This window comes from Drosophila montana, unplaced genomic scaffold (genome assembly GCF_035044405.1).
Source record: "Drosophila montana isolate Dmon_TW-CO22-7 unplaced genomic scaffold, ASM3504440v1 contig_3257_1, whole genome shotgun sequence".
Lineage (NCBI taxonomy): Eukaryota > Metazoa > Arthropoda > Insecta > Diptera > Drosophilidae > Drosophila > Drosophila montana.
The window spans coordinates 704,198-721,632 of record NW_026998140.1 but is presented as its reverse complement, the minus strand read 5'-3'; the positions used below and the strand labels follow the sequence as shown (position 1 = coordinate 721,632).

Here is a 17,435-nt window from a genome sequence, read left to right as displayed (position 1 = left end):
TCAATTATCCAACTCTCAAAAAAATAAAAAATAATAATACAATATGTATGTAATCATTTAAAGTATAATAAATAGATAGAGGCATGCAAATAGCTTTGCAGCCCTTGTGCAACTTACGAAAGGAATTTGTGCCCGAACTGGATGAGCCGCGACTGGGGCACTGTCGATGCTTCCATGGCATGATGCTCGTGACGCTCGAGTGCAGCTGATGATGTTTCTGCGGCGTGGCCGGAATGCCGCCAGTTGGGCCATGGTGCAGCAACGAATGCCCCACATCGTGTCCATGATAATGATGCGAATGCGAATGGGGATGCGGATGGGGATGGGGATGCGAATGTGTGTGGGCGTGGCCATGTGGCTGGGACTCGAGCTCTTTGAGTATGCCGCCGCCGCCGCCGCTGCTGTTATTGCCACTGTCGAAGGAGTTCATCGTAAAGCTGGAGGAGGCCAGCGCCGATGATTGTGGCATTTTCTGATACGGCACACGGCAGCCGCCATCAATGTCCACCAAATTGCCAAAGCTGCGACTATTCACGGGCAGTGTCCAGTCCATGCTGCTGGTGTGAAATATCTGTGCCGGCTGTGCCATGTCCAGGCTCTGCTTGGAGTCCGACTGCTGCTGCTGTTGTTGTTGCTGCTGCAATTGTTGCTGCTGCTGCTGCGGCTGGTTGCTCGGAAAATTGAGCAGCGATTGTGAGAAGCAGCGACAACGCTGCTGCTGAAAGTGCGCCAATTGCTGCTGCTGATGCTGCTTCTGCAGGTAGCGGCTGTAGTGGGCCAAATGTCGCGCATAATCGCTGCTCGGCCCGATTGTGTTGTATTTGCTCAGCACGGGAAAAACAGTTGCTGCTGCTGTTGCAGCAGGAGTTGCTGCTGGCACAAAGCACAAGCTCGGGTCTGATTTTTGTGCGTGCGGCGCAAAGATGTTGTCCTCCTCGTGTGCGGCAAAGGGCGGGTGCTTGGCTTTGTGTGTCTTATTAAGGCTGTGGGCGTGGCCGTTGCCATTGCTCAGCGGCTGGCACAGATCCGGCTTGGCATTGCCGCCGCCGCTGCTGTTGGCGCACTTCAGCAATGTGGCCGCGCAGTCGTCCAGCGCCGTCTTGGTGCAATCCTCGAGCAGATCGCCGTTGCACAGCTGTGCCATGCCCAGGGCCAGATTGTTGTTGCTCTTGGGCAACAGTTGCTGCTGTTGTTGCTGTTGCTGCTGTTGTTGCTGCAGCTGCTGCAGCAGGCGCAGGCTGCGCATGCTGCCGTTGCGCTTCAGTGCTGGCGGCGGCGGCACGGGCGGTATTATGTCCACATCCGACAAGCTGGGCGTGTCGCTTAGCTGGAAGAAGCAGCAGAAGCAGTAGAACAAGACGTTAAATAAATTGAATACGTGCAGCTGTTACAGCAAAGGAAATTGTATTAAATCAATCGACATGGCCAACTTCCGGCTCAGAACTTATAGCAAAGCGTGCGCTTGAGGCACAGTTTGCAAAACAGTTTCGCCAGCATTTTGGCCAAGCTTAAAGCGCATTTAGTGTGGTATAAGTTTGGGTGTGTATGAAGACATATCGGACATCCCACTCAAAGAACTTGTTCGCACATTTCGTAAATTTCACATAAAATGAACTCTCTTAATAATTTTGAAATTAATTTAATTCAATTATTCAAATAGGAGTAACAGGATTATTATTTACAGAACATTTTCTAACTTTAGAATAGCTTTTTATTCTTTTCTAAAATTCAGGTAATTAATCGTTTTGAAACAAAACTTATAAAACTTTGTTTAGAGACGTTCTATAGGCAAAGTCTACTAAAATTATTTATAAAGTTGCTTTGGCAGCTATCTAATTCAAATATAGTTCTTGTGTAAAAAATAAGGTCTTGTTTTTGAGGATATTTTATGTAAATTCTCATTGTATGACGGAGCAGCATATTATGAGCAGCAGATTAGCCTAAATTATAGTTAACGTATATTCAAAAATAATTTTCTTTTCAATTTAAGAAAATTTTTATACATGAAAAATATTTTATATTTTAGAAAAGTTACCGGCAAATAAATTTATATTTCAGAAATTATATTTCTTTTCTTTATTACTTTTATTGTCCGTGAGGGTATTAAATATTCGTCAGCTCGAACACAAGTCTCTGCTGTTGGTATAACTAATTTTTTTAGATTATACTGCAAGCATGTAACAAATGAATATTAACTAATTCCTATGAATATGAATACCAAATCAACTTTCAAAGAATATTCAATCCACTTTAATAGAGCGCCCAAAGGTATGCTACACATTTGTAAATTGGCGAAATTGTATAGAAAGAGATTTTGGAGCAACACATGCGTTTTGCAGCTGGCCGCCGGCTACATGAAATTTAATTATGCCATAGACAGGAGCATATAAACACACACACACACACACACACACACGCACGCAGACGTACAGCATAAAGGGCGTGCGAAAAAAGGGCATGAAAAAGGTTTATCGGAGAAAAAGCATAACTCCTGTATACTTTTGCCTGGTTTCCAGTTGGCCATCTAAGTGCGCAATGCGTTGTTCGTGTCCTAATTGAATTTGTTACGGTCAGGTCGAGCCATCAGCCTTATCCTCATTCTCAGCCGCATTCCCAGTCTCCAGATCATTATTATCATCGGGCAACATCATAAACATCATCAAAAAACACCGACGCTCCGGGGATTCGAAATTGAATTCAGTTACGGGAAATACATTTGCATTGATTTGCTTTTTATTTTTATGCGTCTGGCCGAAACGAAACGCATTGACATTAATAAAAATTTCCCTTTGAATTTTGATTGCTTTATGTTGGCCCCCGTAGACCCCCCCCCCCCTCCCACGCCGCGCCCATTGTTGTCGCCTGTCGTGTTGCTGTTGATTATTTTTATTATTTACTTAGTCTTGTCCCACCCAGCTGTTCCCCCGCCCCGCCCAGCACATGAACGGGCATGTCCTGTCGCTGCTTAAGTGGAAATTGAAAATTTTCATATTTTCATTACCCAGCGAGCTGGTAATTTCCTACGCCTGTCGCCGGGCGAAACTTAAATAATTTATGCAAATATTTTGCGGTGGCATCTCTTGCATAACTTGCCCGCCGTCCAACAGGCTGGCCAATTTGAAAGGACGCGCTGATTTTATGAGCCCAGTTTTTTTTTTCTTGCTTATTTCTCGAAAGTTTCTAATAGCCAATTAGCTCGAAGGCAAGGTTTATTCTTTACATGGAATATATAAATATTTATTATTGTGGTGTTGGCTCAAGAAATGATAAGTTTGTAAGCCTGTTAATGCAACTAATCTGTGTGCAAGGCTTGACACATTGTAACAAGGCTATAAACTGGTTTAATATTTAATAAAACAATAATAAGTTAATTATTAACTTTAATATTTCTGCACAATTTGGATAATGCGACGCATCAAGGCTTAAGCTAAGAACTGAATGCCTTTGAAAAGCGAGCAAATTTTTCGATAATTTTATAATATTAAATAAATTAATTAATAAGCTGCACATTCGAACCGAAAACTATTGGAAAAATATATGTTGAAACAAAATTGTATTTCATTTTAGATTTTTATCAATTAAAGCCGGACCTCGAGCCAGATAAATAAATATTTAAAATATGGAAAGATCGCCAAAATTTGCATTAAAAAAATAAATAATACAATTAATGTAAACATAATAAATAAACTTGAAATATCTGTATAAAGTTTAATTTAATTATATTTGTAGTCTTTTAATAAATTGTAGCTCAAGCTTAGAAAAAGCAGAAATATTTTTTAATAAATATGAAAACTAAGCTTCATAGATGAGAGGATGCTGGCTCGAGGTCCGTATCAAATATCTGTAAACAGATTGTAGGATAATATAAAACTTGAGCTAATAAAAAATATCCAAAGAAAATATATTTCAAATATCATAAGATCAGCTTAAAGAAAATCATTAAAATATAAACTGCGCCCTTAATGCTGTCACATATCAATCAAAGGGCCACAAAGGGTCAATTATTTCTATTTTATATTTCTGTTCATATTAATTGGTCTAAGACTTCTATCAAAAGAAAACCCTCAAACTTGATTTCTCTCAGTTCAGCTGACCAGAAATATAATTTAAATTCAAGCTGAGCTCTTAATGCTTTGACATATCAATCAGGGAGTCACTTGGGGTCAATTATTTGTTCTCATAATAATTCGTCTACAACTTGTGAAAAAAAAGCACATTCTATCATAATTCAAAAGTTATGCACGTTTGCGCAGGAGACCAACACTTTGCAAAGTATTTACTAATTAAAGGCGAAGCGAGCGAGCGAGTGCAAAGGTCCCAAGCAACAACATAAATATGCTGGCGTATGCACTTTGAGCACACTTCTTTAGCTTCTCGCTGATTTCCAGTCGCTTCTCTTTGCGCTTCAAGTAGGAGCCATTCTTGCATGCATGTGCATATGCATATGAATATGCATAACTCCCTTCTCGGGGGGCTGCTGGTTAACTGCGCCCCAAAGTATGCAACATTATGCTGCATGCTGTGTATGCTTATTTGGCGTTTATGCCACAAATTGGACGCCATGTTTATGAGCTGTGTGTGTGCGAGGGGCCACAGGAGGGGCAGGGGCAAGGGCGGGCGGGGCTTATGAGTGGCACCACAGGACTTGGCTAACCGCAGCTTGCTGCTTTTTTGAGCATTAAATTGCTTGATATATCGTTGCATAACTATATGCAGATATATATATATATATAAATATATATATGTTGCCTTTAGTTTTCGCTCGCGACTTTTAGCTTAGCTTTCTGTCCACCATTTTCGCCGACTGCCGACTGCTGCTCTCTGACGATTTTCCGCGCGCTTTTCTTCTTTTGAGTTATGCGCGTCTTTGTCTCGCCTTAAATTTCATAATGCACATTTTATAATAATTTTTCGTCTACTTTGCGGCAATTTTGTGCAATTTTTTACCATAATTTATCTAAGTGTGTATGTGTGTGTCTCTGTGTGTCTGAGCATTCATCATTGTTTTTTTTTTTTTTGCAAGTTTCTCGCTACAGTTACGAAATTTCTGCAGCTCAGCGTTGCGAATATGCTCAAAGCTCTATGGGCTGTATGCAAATGTGCGTGCGTGTGTGTGTGTGTGTGTGTGTGTGTGTGTGTGTGTGTGTGTGTGTGTGTGTGTGTGTGTGTGTGTGTGTTTGTCGGGCGTAATGTTGAGTTATGGCAGTTTTGTAGTTTGCGCAAAACTTTTTTAACGCTTCTCTTACGTAGCTGTTGCTCAGAGTAGATCCTTTTACATTTTAGTAGATGTTTCCTCTGCTTTCTTCTTTTTTTTTTGGGACTGGACCGGGCAGGATACTCTGCCCGGGGTATTTAGTTAAATGTTCGTAAAATTGAGTGTTGGTTATATTTTACTTGAAGTTACCCGCGTCGCTCGAATCGGCATTGCCTTTAATCGATTTAGCCAACGCAATAAGCAGGAAAAAAAAGAACGAAAACTTTTATAAATGTCCAAGTTTGTTTTGGTTTTATTTCATTTTTCTTCCTCTATTTTGTGTGCTATCAAAATTGGACTCGTAATTACCCGACAGCCTCTTAACTTTACGACTCTATCAATGGCCATTTGCAGCTTTTGTTCCCGCTGGCTTTTGTCCATGGTTCATGTAATTATTTCAAATAACTTTGCTGAAGACACGCTCATAAGTAGGCTATCAAAATGTGTGTTTAAGTGTGAATAAATTTAATTGCTCATACGCCATGTGGTTCAAGTGATAATTGAGGAATTTGTGCGGTTATATAAATAAATTGAGCTTAATAAAGGGAAGGCTAACTTCGAAATACCGCGGATTCTTCTTTGGACACATAACTCAACTTTTCAGGAAATGGCTGATACGTATATGCTGGGTTTGAACCGGCGACCTCTCGGCTGATATATATATATATAATCTGGCATCTCTGCAATCTTCCTTCTAAGAACAATTTCTCTGATAAAACTCGACTTCACTCTGAAGAGGATAAGAACCTAGCGCAATCTTTCACCAGCTTTTTTTTCAGAAAAAGCTTATATAGCTATCGGATAAGGCTTTTCCTAAATGCTGGCTTCGAGCCGGCGACCTTTTACTTTTTAGTGCGACGTGCAGACACCGAAACTACGCAAACCCTTTTTATAATTAATGAATATATTCTCTGGCATCTCTTCCAAATACAATTTCTCTGTAAAATTCGACTTCACACTGCAGAGAATGAAAACCTAGCGATTGTTTTCACCTGCTCAGCAGAAGAAACTTCACAATTTTATTCAATTCCTTCACTCAAAAGCGCTGAAATTTAAATGCGTGTTCGTAGTTTTAAATTACTTTTGAATTCTTTGAAAATGAAATTGAGTAAACTATATTTATGGCTGCATCTGAAAATTGAAAGTTTCTTCAGTTTCTTTGGCGTTAATTTATCGAACCAACTGTGGCTTAAATACGTACTCAATTGTATTGTGATTGATTTATTAAGACACACAGCTCACACAGTTCGCTCTTCAGTGGATCCTTGCTGCGGCGTTAGTTGACTGAAATGTCACATAAATTGCGTATACGCCGCATGCAACCGGCTCGGCTCGACTCGACTCGCCTCGACTCGAACAGGCTGCGTGTGTTTGATGAATTTAAAGCCCCGCTTGACTTGCAGTCGTTTTCGAACTGGAACAACTAAATGGCGCTAAATGCAAAGCATGGCGTAAATAAAAAGTTAAACGATGCTACTAAATAACGAGTATGTTTGCCGGGGCAGCAGCAGACGGCTGGGAAAGCGCCCACGCATGCCACCAAATTGTAGCCACAATTTGTTGCAACAACTCTGAAAGTGGAGCAGCACACACACACAGACACAGAGACAACCCTTGCCGCCTGGGGCCACAGCAAACGCATACATCAAATGTGTCAAAGAGATTTGTTATGCATGACAGCGGCCTGAACAGCAAAAAAAAAAGAATAAAAATAAAAAGAACAAAACACAAGCCGGAGCAGAACTGTGACAGCGTATCTAGCTATAAAACGAGCTGTGCGAGATAATGTGAACATGGAGGTGGAGGCCATATTTTTTTTGCGTAATTGAAGTTCCGCCGTGCTAATTGTGACAAATGACAGCAACAGCAGCAGCTACGATGTTGGGCTTTAAAAATTTAATGCCATGTCGCAGGGGTCACGCCCCCGACCCAACACGCGTCGGAATGGCATTTTAATTAAAGTACAGGTAGCTTTGGCATGCCAATATGTGAGGTGAATTATTTAACAATTCTTTCTGCAGAGCTAGTAGTAGTTGCTAGTTTAGTAGTTGCTGCGAGTCGCGATTAGTCAAGATATGTTGATGGCTTTAGATGGGTCGATGAAGTCTAGGACCTACAACACAACACCCTTTACAATACTCTTTACAACACTATACTCTTTACAACACTATATACTATACAACACTATATACTATCCAACACTCTATACAACACTGTCGAACACTCTATACAACACTCTGTCGAACACTCTACACAACACAACACTCTACACAACACAACACTCTACACAACACAACACTCTACACAATACAACACTCTACACAATACAACACAAGCAATTGGGAAGCACCTGGCAGTGTTTCCTGCACGCGTGCTTTATTAAACCGAAGCATATCCAAACTTCTTCAAGAAATACTTTGTGATATGTCAATATATATAGTTGGGGGGGTGGATTAAGTAGAGGGTTGAAATATTGTGGGCTGCCTGAAATCTGAATAGCTAGCTATTGATGCGAGTGTCGAGCAGTAGAACGTCGTTTCCTCTGTGTGTGGGTTGCGGGTATAAGCGAGAGTCTGGCCGTGTCTTGAGCCTGCCTGAGTTGTGCGTTTTCTAAATCAAATTGGTTTTCTTCATCACAGTCAGGAATTCCTCGCGGCACACCTCACCATCGCCGTCCAAGTCAGCCTCGTCGATCATCTCCTGCAGCTCCTCGTCGGTGAGTTTCTCGCCCAGCTCGGTGGCGACACGCTTCAGATTGTTGAACGTGATGCGGCCAGTGCGATCGTCGTCGAAAAAGGAGAAGGCCTTTAGTATATCCTGCTTGGAGTCCTTTGCGGCCATTTTCAAGCGCATCAGATGCAAGAAATCGTTGAACGCAATGCGTCCTGTCTTATCCTTATCGATCTCATCCATCATATTTTTGATCTCTTCCTTGTTCGGCTCAAAGCCCAAAGCGCGTATTGCGACGCGCAGCTCTTTTACTTCAATAAAACCGGTGCATTCTGTATCGAACAGATCGAAGGCCTTTTTGATGTCAACCTTCTGCTGCAGCGACAGGTCAAAGGTCGGCAAATTACGCTTGTTTTTGATCTTGCGATTCTTCATCAGCACCGAACCCGAGGTGAGGGTCCCCGCCGAGACGGCGCTGCCCAAGGTCAATTCCATTGTCAAAGTCCTTTGCCTTTGCTCTCTAGATCGTGTCAAATATAAAGGCTTTCTTTTCAAATTTTTTGTTTTTTTTTTTCGTTTTCTTTAAGATAAATAATTTTTTTTGATATATATAAAACTGTGTAAATATGTTTACAACCCTCACCGTTGGAGAACAGAATATAATCTGGTTTTGGGTATTTTGCTGTAAACTTATCAAACAAACTAGCAGTCGCCTACTTGGGGGCGTGGCATGCTGTGTTTACAACAGGTTTCAAATGGAGCTTAGCAGAACATATTTCTACCGACTGAGAAAGTATTTGATATTAATTATTTTTAACTGGTTTTTGCATTAGAACATTTTCTGTTAATATCATAATGCAGATATTTTTTAGCTCTTGTTTCATCAGAGTCTTTCCTGCTGCTTTCATTTTTTACCAGACTAGATTTAATGATTATTGTTGCTTCTTTTTAAGCGAATAGTTACAAATTAAATAAACAAATATTGAATATTGCTTCTGCATTTGAACCAGCGACCTGTCTAATCAATTGTTTGTAAAGATTCTGAGCTTTAGATGTATATAAATATATTTTCCTTGGGCGAATGTTTTCTCTACGATAACAAAAGGAGGTAAAAGTTCTTGCTGCTCTTTTTGTTAACTTGAAGTACAGTGAATATAAGAATATATGACAGGCTAACCTGTACCTTAAACTTTTGAAACTCAAAAGTATTATTTGTCTAAGAGTTTCATCCTTTTGGATCTTAGAGTAAGTTTTTGGAGTTGTAAACTTCTGTTTGACGTAGATAGCTAAGAATCTCACGATTTGTTGATATGGTTCCATTATATATATAATATATTAATTAACACAATTAATTACACAATTAGCTCGGCCCTTTTTGAAACTTCTTCAATGTTATATAAAAAACTAATTTACAAAATCAATTGAAATTCTATTCAATCCTCAGATTAATTTTCAATACTAAATCCGAGTCAGAAGCTAATGGCCATATAATTTTTAAAATATTCAAAACAAAATTAAGAAAATGAATCATTTCAAAACATGCCTAAATTCAGTTTTAGCTTGGAATATTTGTTGGGTAACTAAGTCAAGTCGTGGCTATAATATTCTGTTTCTTTTCTTTCTGGAATCTCGAAAAGGAATATTTGTTCATATTCTCACATGAATATTTAAAAAATTGTGGCTCAAGCTGTGGCGCTTATGTCCAAATGTGTTGCCACCAAATGTGGCACAGTGTATAAAACGACAGCGGAGGTTATGTATTTGGACAGACGGCCAGGTGGTAGATGGCAGGTGGTGAATTTCAGGTGCCATGTGCCAGCTGCCCAAATGTCAGTCAAAGTTGCCGCAACTGCTGCTGCTGCTGCCTCTGCCGCTGCTGCTGCGAGTACGTGCCGCGAATTGTTTGCCCATCAAATTTGCCTGCAACAGGCCGCACACACAGACAGACAGACAGATAGGTAGGCAGGCAGACAGACAGGCGCGACACGTGCCGCACACGCCTGGAACTGCTGCTCATGATTCCAATTACATAAACATAAGCATTTGTGCTTACCTGCAAATCCACGCCGCCGCCGCCGCCGCCTCCCGCTCCGCCGACCAGGCTAGTCAGCGATAATTTACGTTGACGTTCGCGCTCCAGTCTCATGAGTATCTGTGCGTTCTGCTCACAGGTGTACGTGTGCGTCTTGCGGCGTCGCTCCAAACTGTATTCGTAGAGCGGACGCGCTGCGTCCGGCTGCAGTTGCGCCTCGTCGCCGGCATCGCAGCTGCACAGCGACTGATTGCTGCGTCCCTTGCCCCGCTTCAGCGAGCCGCGATGCGAGCTGGAGGCGCCGCCGCCCCGCTCGCTCACAAAGTCCGAGAAGGTGACCACATTGTGATTATTGTTAAAGTTGTTGTTGATGTTGTTGCTGCTCGCCTCGTAGGCTGCGGCTGGCCGCAGCGCGGGGCCCACAGGTGCCACGCCCGCTTTTCGCTTAGAGGGCGACACATAGTAGACATCGTGCTCATCGAACTCGACGCTGCTCAAGCGCTGCGGTGCCACGCCCCCGCCACCGCCAAGAGCTGTGGTTGCGGTGGCCGTGCTGCTGCTGGTGGTGCTGGCGGCGCTGTTGCCGCCGCTGCTCAAATTGCAGGCCTGATCCACCAGCGTGTGGTGCAGCAGCAGCAGCGGCTCGCCGCGCAGCGAGTGCTGCTTGTGCAGACGCGGCGTCTCCAACCGGCGCAGCTCCGTCATGCTGTCTCTGTCGCACACTTTCTCTCTTTCTCTCACTCTCTATCTCTCTCTCTCTCTCGCTCTCTCACTCTGTTGTAGCTGTCTCTGTTTTATAGCTTCTGGCTGGCGCTTATTGTCATCACTTGGCTGGCTTAGCTGCCAGTCTCATGTTATATTCATGGCCCACTCGCTCGCATTAGCATAAGACTCTGCTCTGCCGATATCTGCCAGCTGATATATATATATATATATATGTGTATATATATGTGTATAGCTGGCACGTGATTTTTTAATTTTAAATGCGAATTGACGCCTTGGGGCCTGCTAAGCCGGCTAACGATTTCCTTATGTCAATATAGCAAACTCGCAATCGGCTTTTGCCAACCGGCTAACTGTTTCGTTTGCCTCTGCTCCAGCTCCTGCCTCAGCTAAGCCAGCTTCCAGCTGCTGCTCCAACTCCAACTCCTGCTCCTGCTCCCGCTCCTGCTGATGCTCCTGCTGATGCCTCTGCTGACAGCAATGTGTGTGCCGTCTCATTGGCAGCCGCTTAGCAATTCGATTTGCCAGCGACTCAGTCACGGATTTTGCCGCCTGCCAAGCTTTTCCTTCTCCTTTTTAGGCTGTTTGTTCTGTTAATAGACTCGTCTTTCCCGCTGGCCGCGCCTCTAATAACTGCAAAGAGAGCAAAGTTTTTTTTTTGTTTGGGGGGGAATACGTTAGTATTGAGTGCCAAAGAAAAATTGCTGTGTTCTTTTTGGATTTTCATTGTGTGCTTTATGGCCGTACAAAGGCAATGGGTACAAGTGTGCATAATCTGTGTGTGTTTGTATGTATGCGTGTGTGAGTGTGTTTTGTGTGTGTGTTTGTGTGCCTGTGTGTGTGTGTGTGTGTGTGCTTGTGTGTATTCCATGCCGCCTAATTGGTTTTTGGTTTCGCTTAATCCGTTGACGTGCCACGAAATTGAATCTTTAACTTGAGTTTGTAAAGTTGAAAACGAAATCTAAAAATATGCTTTTAATTGCTTAAGAAATTAAGATACAAACGAGTAGGAGATGCCCGCAAAGCTGCCGTTACAAACATTCCAGCTTCTTTCTATACATACATATACAAAAATACACATACATACACATATATAAGCATGCCTATACAGTACACTTAATGCTACGGCTGTGCTTCTTCCTTCTGTAGCCCCACATTATATCTGGGAAATGCATTCTTAAAGAACTTCGTTGTTTATAGTTCAATCTTAATGATATTTACAGAGCTCAAATTTGGCATACTTAAGTGCGTACTTGTGAAATTTATATTTATCTCCCGTTTTTATTGAATGGGTGAAGGTATCCAATATGTGAAATATTTGTAATATGTACACACTATGCGAGAAACTACATATCAAATTTGGTGTACTAAGCTCTTATAATCTTTGAGGTATGCTCAAAAGCCAATATCAATATATCGATATTTATCGATATTATAGAAAAAGAAGAAAATATCGAAAACAAATCAATATTTTTTTGGCGTATGGCTTACAAAAATAAATATTCAGGTTAATTAAATAAATATTGGTAGTTTCTAGGATGGATGAGTTCAGACAGAGTGAAAGATGGTCAGGACAAAATCTACCCAGCTCGCCTGATCAACAATATACATATCAATATATATCCATATATACCTTATGGTGTCGGAGCTGCTTTCTTCTGCCTGTAACATACATATGCACAACCAGATTATACCCCTTTTAGCCACTTTCCGTGGGCATTATGTTTGTCAAATCTACTTTCAAAGTTTGCTTGTAAATTTTGGCATATATAAAAATTACCATAAACACGCAATTGCGTTAAACTTATGTCAACTATTTGTGTTTCGCCCCAAAAGCTTGACGCTTTGCAACACTGCAAAAGAATTAACTCATTACATGCGCTCATTAAGCTATAAGCAAACTTGATTAAGGCCTTGAAAAAACTTTTATTCAGGAATGTCGCAGCCAGCCAGCACTTGGCCTTGGACAAGGCGGGAGCGGGGCGAGGATGGGGGCGTGGCAGACAGGAGAGACAAGAGTCTGACAACTTGAAGTGCCACTCGAAATATGCCCAAGACAAAATGTTTGTTGTTGTCGCCAGGAGAAAGTAAAAGTTGCCGTGGCAAACTTCTTAAAAATACTTAAGAAGCGATAAATATCTCAAAGTGTGCATATATATTTATATATATATATATATATATAACTATGTGTGTGTGTGTGTGTATAGCGCACACATATGATAGCTTAGGGGGCGGTAATGTTTTGACTCTTGAAACTTTTGCTCAAGTTGCCTATTTGTTACTCTTCATGTTGTTTGGTTGTTTTTCTTTTTCTCCTGGGGCAGCATCACGGGCCGTGTGGCATTGATAGCGCTAGTGCCACGCCCCCCCAGCCCAACGCGACAAATTTGGCATTGTTGTACACTGCAGCCATTGACGAGTTTAGAGGGTATCTATGATTTGTGCATGTGTATGTAACAGGCAGAAGCAGACAACTGCGACTTTCAAAATATATATACATATATTTATATATTCTTGATCAGCATCAACTAGAGAATTGATCCTAGTATCTATATGTCAGTCTTAGAACCTATGAAAGCTAGAAGAGTCTTAAAATTTCCAACAATCGATCAAGTTTTTTCATCATTCTCGAAGCTTTTAAGAGCTGCAGTCATCAAATTTGGTATGCAGACTCTTGAAGAGTATATGAAGAGTATATTTGGGATACTGCCTTTGGTTGTAATACATACATATATTTGGATGCCATTTTTCCATCCCAAAAATTTTATAAAAACCGGGCTTCAAGCATCGAAGACAATCAAAAATGCATTTAAAGATAGAAGAAGCCGCAAGCTGCGTGTATATGTTTTTCTGTATGCACAGTCTTTCTATAGCTCAGCGCTCGTGTGCAGGGTATCTGCTAGTCGAACACTTGCACCTACTTTTACTTCTGGTTGTTGTTGTTGCGCCTGTTTGCCATACTCATTATCTTTTAACGTTATTATTATGTTGCAAAAGTTGTTCAGGCGCTGCCAATTTTGTTGCTGGCAGCTTTGCAGCTTTAAGCAAATTCCTTCAAATTCCAATGCCGACAAACTTTAGAGTCTAGGCAGCTGCTCAATTATATGTATTTGAAATGTTTGTTGTTGCTTATTAAAAACTTGCCATCGTTTGGCCAAAATACTTTGCCATCAAGTGCTGCAAATGTTGCCTCAGCAAATGGCGTCTCAATTTTTGCTTTGAAATCATAGAGAAAAAAATAGGTCTAAGCCTAGCAGTTGGGTGGCCATGACTGCACAATACTCTACTAGCAGTTATAAATCGAAGCCGGGTTGAAAAAAGTCTTAAATATTTTTTGGGCTATTTAGTTTGAAGAGGAGCACTATTCGTTTAGTAACTAAATATCTGGCTCTAAAGCTGAGTATTATAAGCTAAATAGCCTATCTAAGAGATTGGATTCGGCACAAAATATATAAACACATTTGCACTTTGTTTATAGGGTATAAAAAGGCTCTTGAAAATTCGCGCAAATTCACATAAATTGAGATATATTCGCCTGTCAATCAAAAAAGGTAACAGCTAAGGCATACGCGATTTTTCTGTATGCTTTTACGAAATTAAAAGAAGAAATCGAGAAAAAAAAACGGAATGAATGTAATAAGGAATGCGCGACTAACAGATGCCCTGGAGAGGTAGCTATAGTTGAAAATTTATTGAATAAATTGAAATAGAAAAGATTATAAGACAGACCTACTACGAAACAGTTTTAATGCGTAGTTTGAGCCACCGACTTCCCTTTTGTTAGCTCAACGCTGAGAACAAACTCGTATATATAAGTGAGCAATATTTGTAGAGGTTTTTAGCCAAAATTTATGAGCGTGTGAGCGCAGGAAAAAGGCTTAAGGCTTGAAGACAAATTTATAGGCCTATGCGAGGACGAATTTACAGCCTCAAGCTCTTGTGGTCTCTAACATTCTGCCTGCCTGTTGCATGGACACGCTTATTTACGGCAGCCTGGCTCTCTATATAATTGATGTGTACAGGGTATATGGCCAGCAGCACACAGCCGGCGTCTATAATCAATAAAAAATGGCAACTGACAGCTGTTGACAGGCGCGGTGCGGGACTTTTGGCTGTCTCACTCTGGGCTGGGCTTTGACGCACGCACTTCTAATAATAATAAAAATACATTTTGCCTGATGCGTTTCTGGTTTGGATTTTTATTTTGAAAGCAAATTGCGAAAGACTTTTCAAAAGCTGTGCACAAATGAAGTCAAAGAAAAAATCTGTGAATACATTTTTTATAACAAAATAAGCAAACATAAACAGGCGAGAAACTCAAGAGCTAGACATACGGAAAAACTTCATATGCTGTCCACTTTTTATGGCCGAACTAATTCGGATTAATTAGTTTTGGCATTGATTTTGCAGAAAGCCGGGCGCGGTGTTCGCATCGGGTCAGGTTCAAAGGGGTTTTATGTGGCAGGTCATAAAGTCTAAGTGGGCGCAGTGCTTCAAGTGGGCAAAGGACAAAGGCGGGGGTTGGTTGGCAAAGGACAACCGCTATGAGCAGCGCCCACGCAAATGAAAATCTAATTTAGAGCAACACGCACACAAAGAAGCCCAGCAAAAGGAAGTGGGCGTAGGCCAGCGGGGAATGGCAGGGAGGGAGGGATGAATGTTGGATGTTGGCATTTCAGCGGGGTAGACACAAATGATACATGAGCTGCTGGCAGCAGTAAAAGCTTCGGTTTGCCTTTCATTTGCGTTTAAAGACCCAAAAGGAGTTCCGCCTGCAGCAGCCTACAAATTAACATGGCCCCAATCTGTGATTCGCTGTGCGAGTGTGCGGCCGTCTGTGTGTGCGTGTGTGTGTGTGTGCGTGTGTGTCCCATGAATTATGACGAAGCCAGCTGCAGACTTAATGGAAAAAGCTCAGCCTGGGCCCGCCGTGCTGCTCAGTCTGGGCGCACGCAAGGCGTAAATTAGAAAAAAGTAAATTTCCTATAGCATACTTATTTGGGCGCCCGCCCCGCCCCACGCTGCGTATGCGTATTATGTGCGCCCTCTAATAAGTTGTCGTACGCGACCTGCCCGGCCTCAGATAAATTGAACACGATCTATGCGCTGGATTTGCACAGAAAACTTTCTCTGGCCTGTTGGAGGCTTCAAAAATGTTCGTCTGCGCACTTTTAATTTTGACACGTTCCAGAGAAGAGCAAAAAAAAAAAAAGGCACAAAATATATAAATAAGAAAACACGTGTTCTTTGACATTGCAAAAGCGCCGACAAGGCGTAACGCGTGGCAAATATACGATATACGATATACAATATACGTATATATATATTTTAAAATTCCAACGGCAGCGCGTATAATGAGTTTTTTGGCGGCAGCTCGTAAATACATGGGCCGAGGCCCATATAAATACTCGCACATTCGCTTACAAAAGTATGCGCCCATAGGTGGGCTATAAAATTTGTTTAACACCAATGCACGCCGCACGCAACGCGCACGCCAATCAAATTTATTTCATTTTATATAAATATAAATATATTTCTTTTCTTATTTTCTCCTCTTTTTTTTGTTGCTGTCCCGTTTTATGACAGCGCAGCAAATTAATGAAATTTTCGCAATAAATCATTGGCAAAGCGCATAAAAATGCGCACAAAATGTGTAAAGCATATGAAAAATTTGCGTCAAATGTAGGAAAAAAAAACATTAAAATCTTATCCAAAAATAAAAAAAAAGGGTCATCAAATTCCAACAATTATTAAAATATATACATAAATGTTCAAATAATGCACTGTTGCATAGTTGCAGAGACTTACAAATTGTTAGACTTTTATTCGAAACAAAAAGGTTTTTTATACATATGTATATATATTAACGGAGAAAAATCAAATATAGAATCAAATAAAAGAGCTTTAAAACATTTTTTGGCAACAAAAAGGCTTCATGAAAGGCTGAAAGTTTGTAAAGCGACGAATTTTCTTGGTAATATATTTATATAAAAATAATACACTGTTGGAAATTATTTAACTTTTACTCGAAAAGCTTTTAATACATTTTTGACAACAGAAAAACCCGCTTTTTATACCCTGACCCCATTGAAACTGGTAAAAAGGGTATTATGTATTTGTGCAAATGTATGTAACAGGCAGAAGGAAGCATCTCCGACCCCTTAAAGTATATATATTCTTGATCAGCAGCAACAGCCGAGTCGATCTAGCCATGTTCGTCTGTCCGTCGGTCCGTCCGTCCGTATGTACGCAAGGATCTCAGAACCTATAAGAGCTAGAGACTTCAAATTTTAGCTGTAGGTCCTCCTAGTCCCCGCACAGATCGGAATTGTTTCCGATATTCGATAACTTGTCCTGTTTCCAAGTAATCGATATCGAAATCCTGTTTTTTGAGCAATTTCGGCAAATAATATGAGCTAGAGTCACCAAACTTGACATGTAGCTTCTAGAATAGTATAAATATATGAAGTATCTTTCATTTTATACCTATCGCCTGTTTGAAGAAGAGGGTATAAGGGTATCCCCTAGTCGGGCGCTAGAACCTCTAACTTGTTAAATTTGTATTCCAGAGTACATGTTTTATCAAACATTAAAAAATGTTGCAGCCAAAATGTTAATGTCAGCTTCTTTTTCTCGACAGCTTAATTAGTTTTTCTTTTGCTACCCTATTTGTATTAAATCAAAACTCACTCTTAAGCTGCTTTGAGCAACTGTTTTTATACCCTTGTAGAGGATATTATAATTTTATCATAAAAT

At 41.0% G+C, this 17,435-nt stretch overlaps 2 protein-coding genes and 1 long non-coding RNA gene across 4 annotated transcripts in view; all 3 read right to left on the bottom strand.

Moving 5' to 3' along the window:
- The window catches only part of LOC135433978 (receptor-type tyrosine-protein phosphatase kappa-like), an 81,189-nt gene extending 70,114 nt beyond the window's left edge, over positions 1-11,075 (bottom strand). The window contains exons 1-2 of one of the 2 annotated variants that reach the window (XM_064690296.1): positions 9,978-11,075; positions 118-1,327 (exon numbers count right to left, since the gene is read on the bottom strand). In XM_064690296.1, coding sequence (XP_064546366.1) covers positions 118-1,327; positions 9,978-10,661 — 1,894 coding nt within the window. In that variant the 5' untranslated portion in view covers positions 10,662-11,075. Of the gene's footprint in view, positions 1-117; positions 1,328-9,977 lie in introns of those variants that run through there. The other variant, XM_064690294.1, reaches the window with a different exon arrangement.
- Positions 7,594-8,568, bottom strand: LOC135433979 (uncharacterized). The gene has a single exon (XM_064690301.1). The coding sequence runs from the start codon at positions 8,417-8,419 to the stop codon at positions 7,865-7,867; it is 555 nt and encodes a 184-aa protein (XP_064546371.1). The 5' UTR covers positions 8,420-8,568; the 3' UTR covers positions 7,594-7,864.
- A 177-nt stretch (positions 11,076-11,252) lies between the features above and the next one.
- LOC135433980 (uncharacterized) overlaps positions 11,253-17,435 on the bottom strand; it is a 68,869-nt gene continuing 62,686 nt past the window's right edge. Inside the window, exon 3 of the long non-coding RNA XR_010437166.1 lies at positions 11,253-11,312. This is a non-coding gene — a long non-coding RNA (uncharacterized LOC135433980). The remainder of the gene's footprint in view (positions 11,313-17,435) is intronic.

Excerpts from the sequence above, each read along its gene's own strand:
- LOC135433979 (XM_064690301.1), bottom strand. The coding sequence starts at position 8,419 with ATGGAATTGACCTTGGGCAGCGCCGTCTCGGCGGGGACCCTCACCTCG.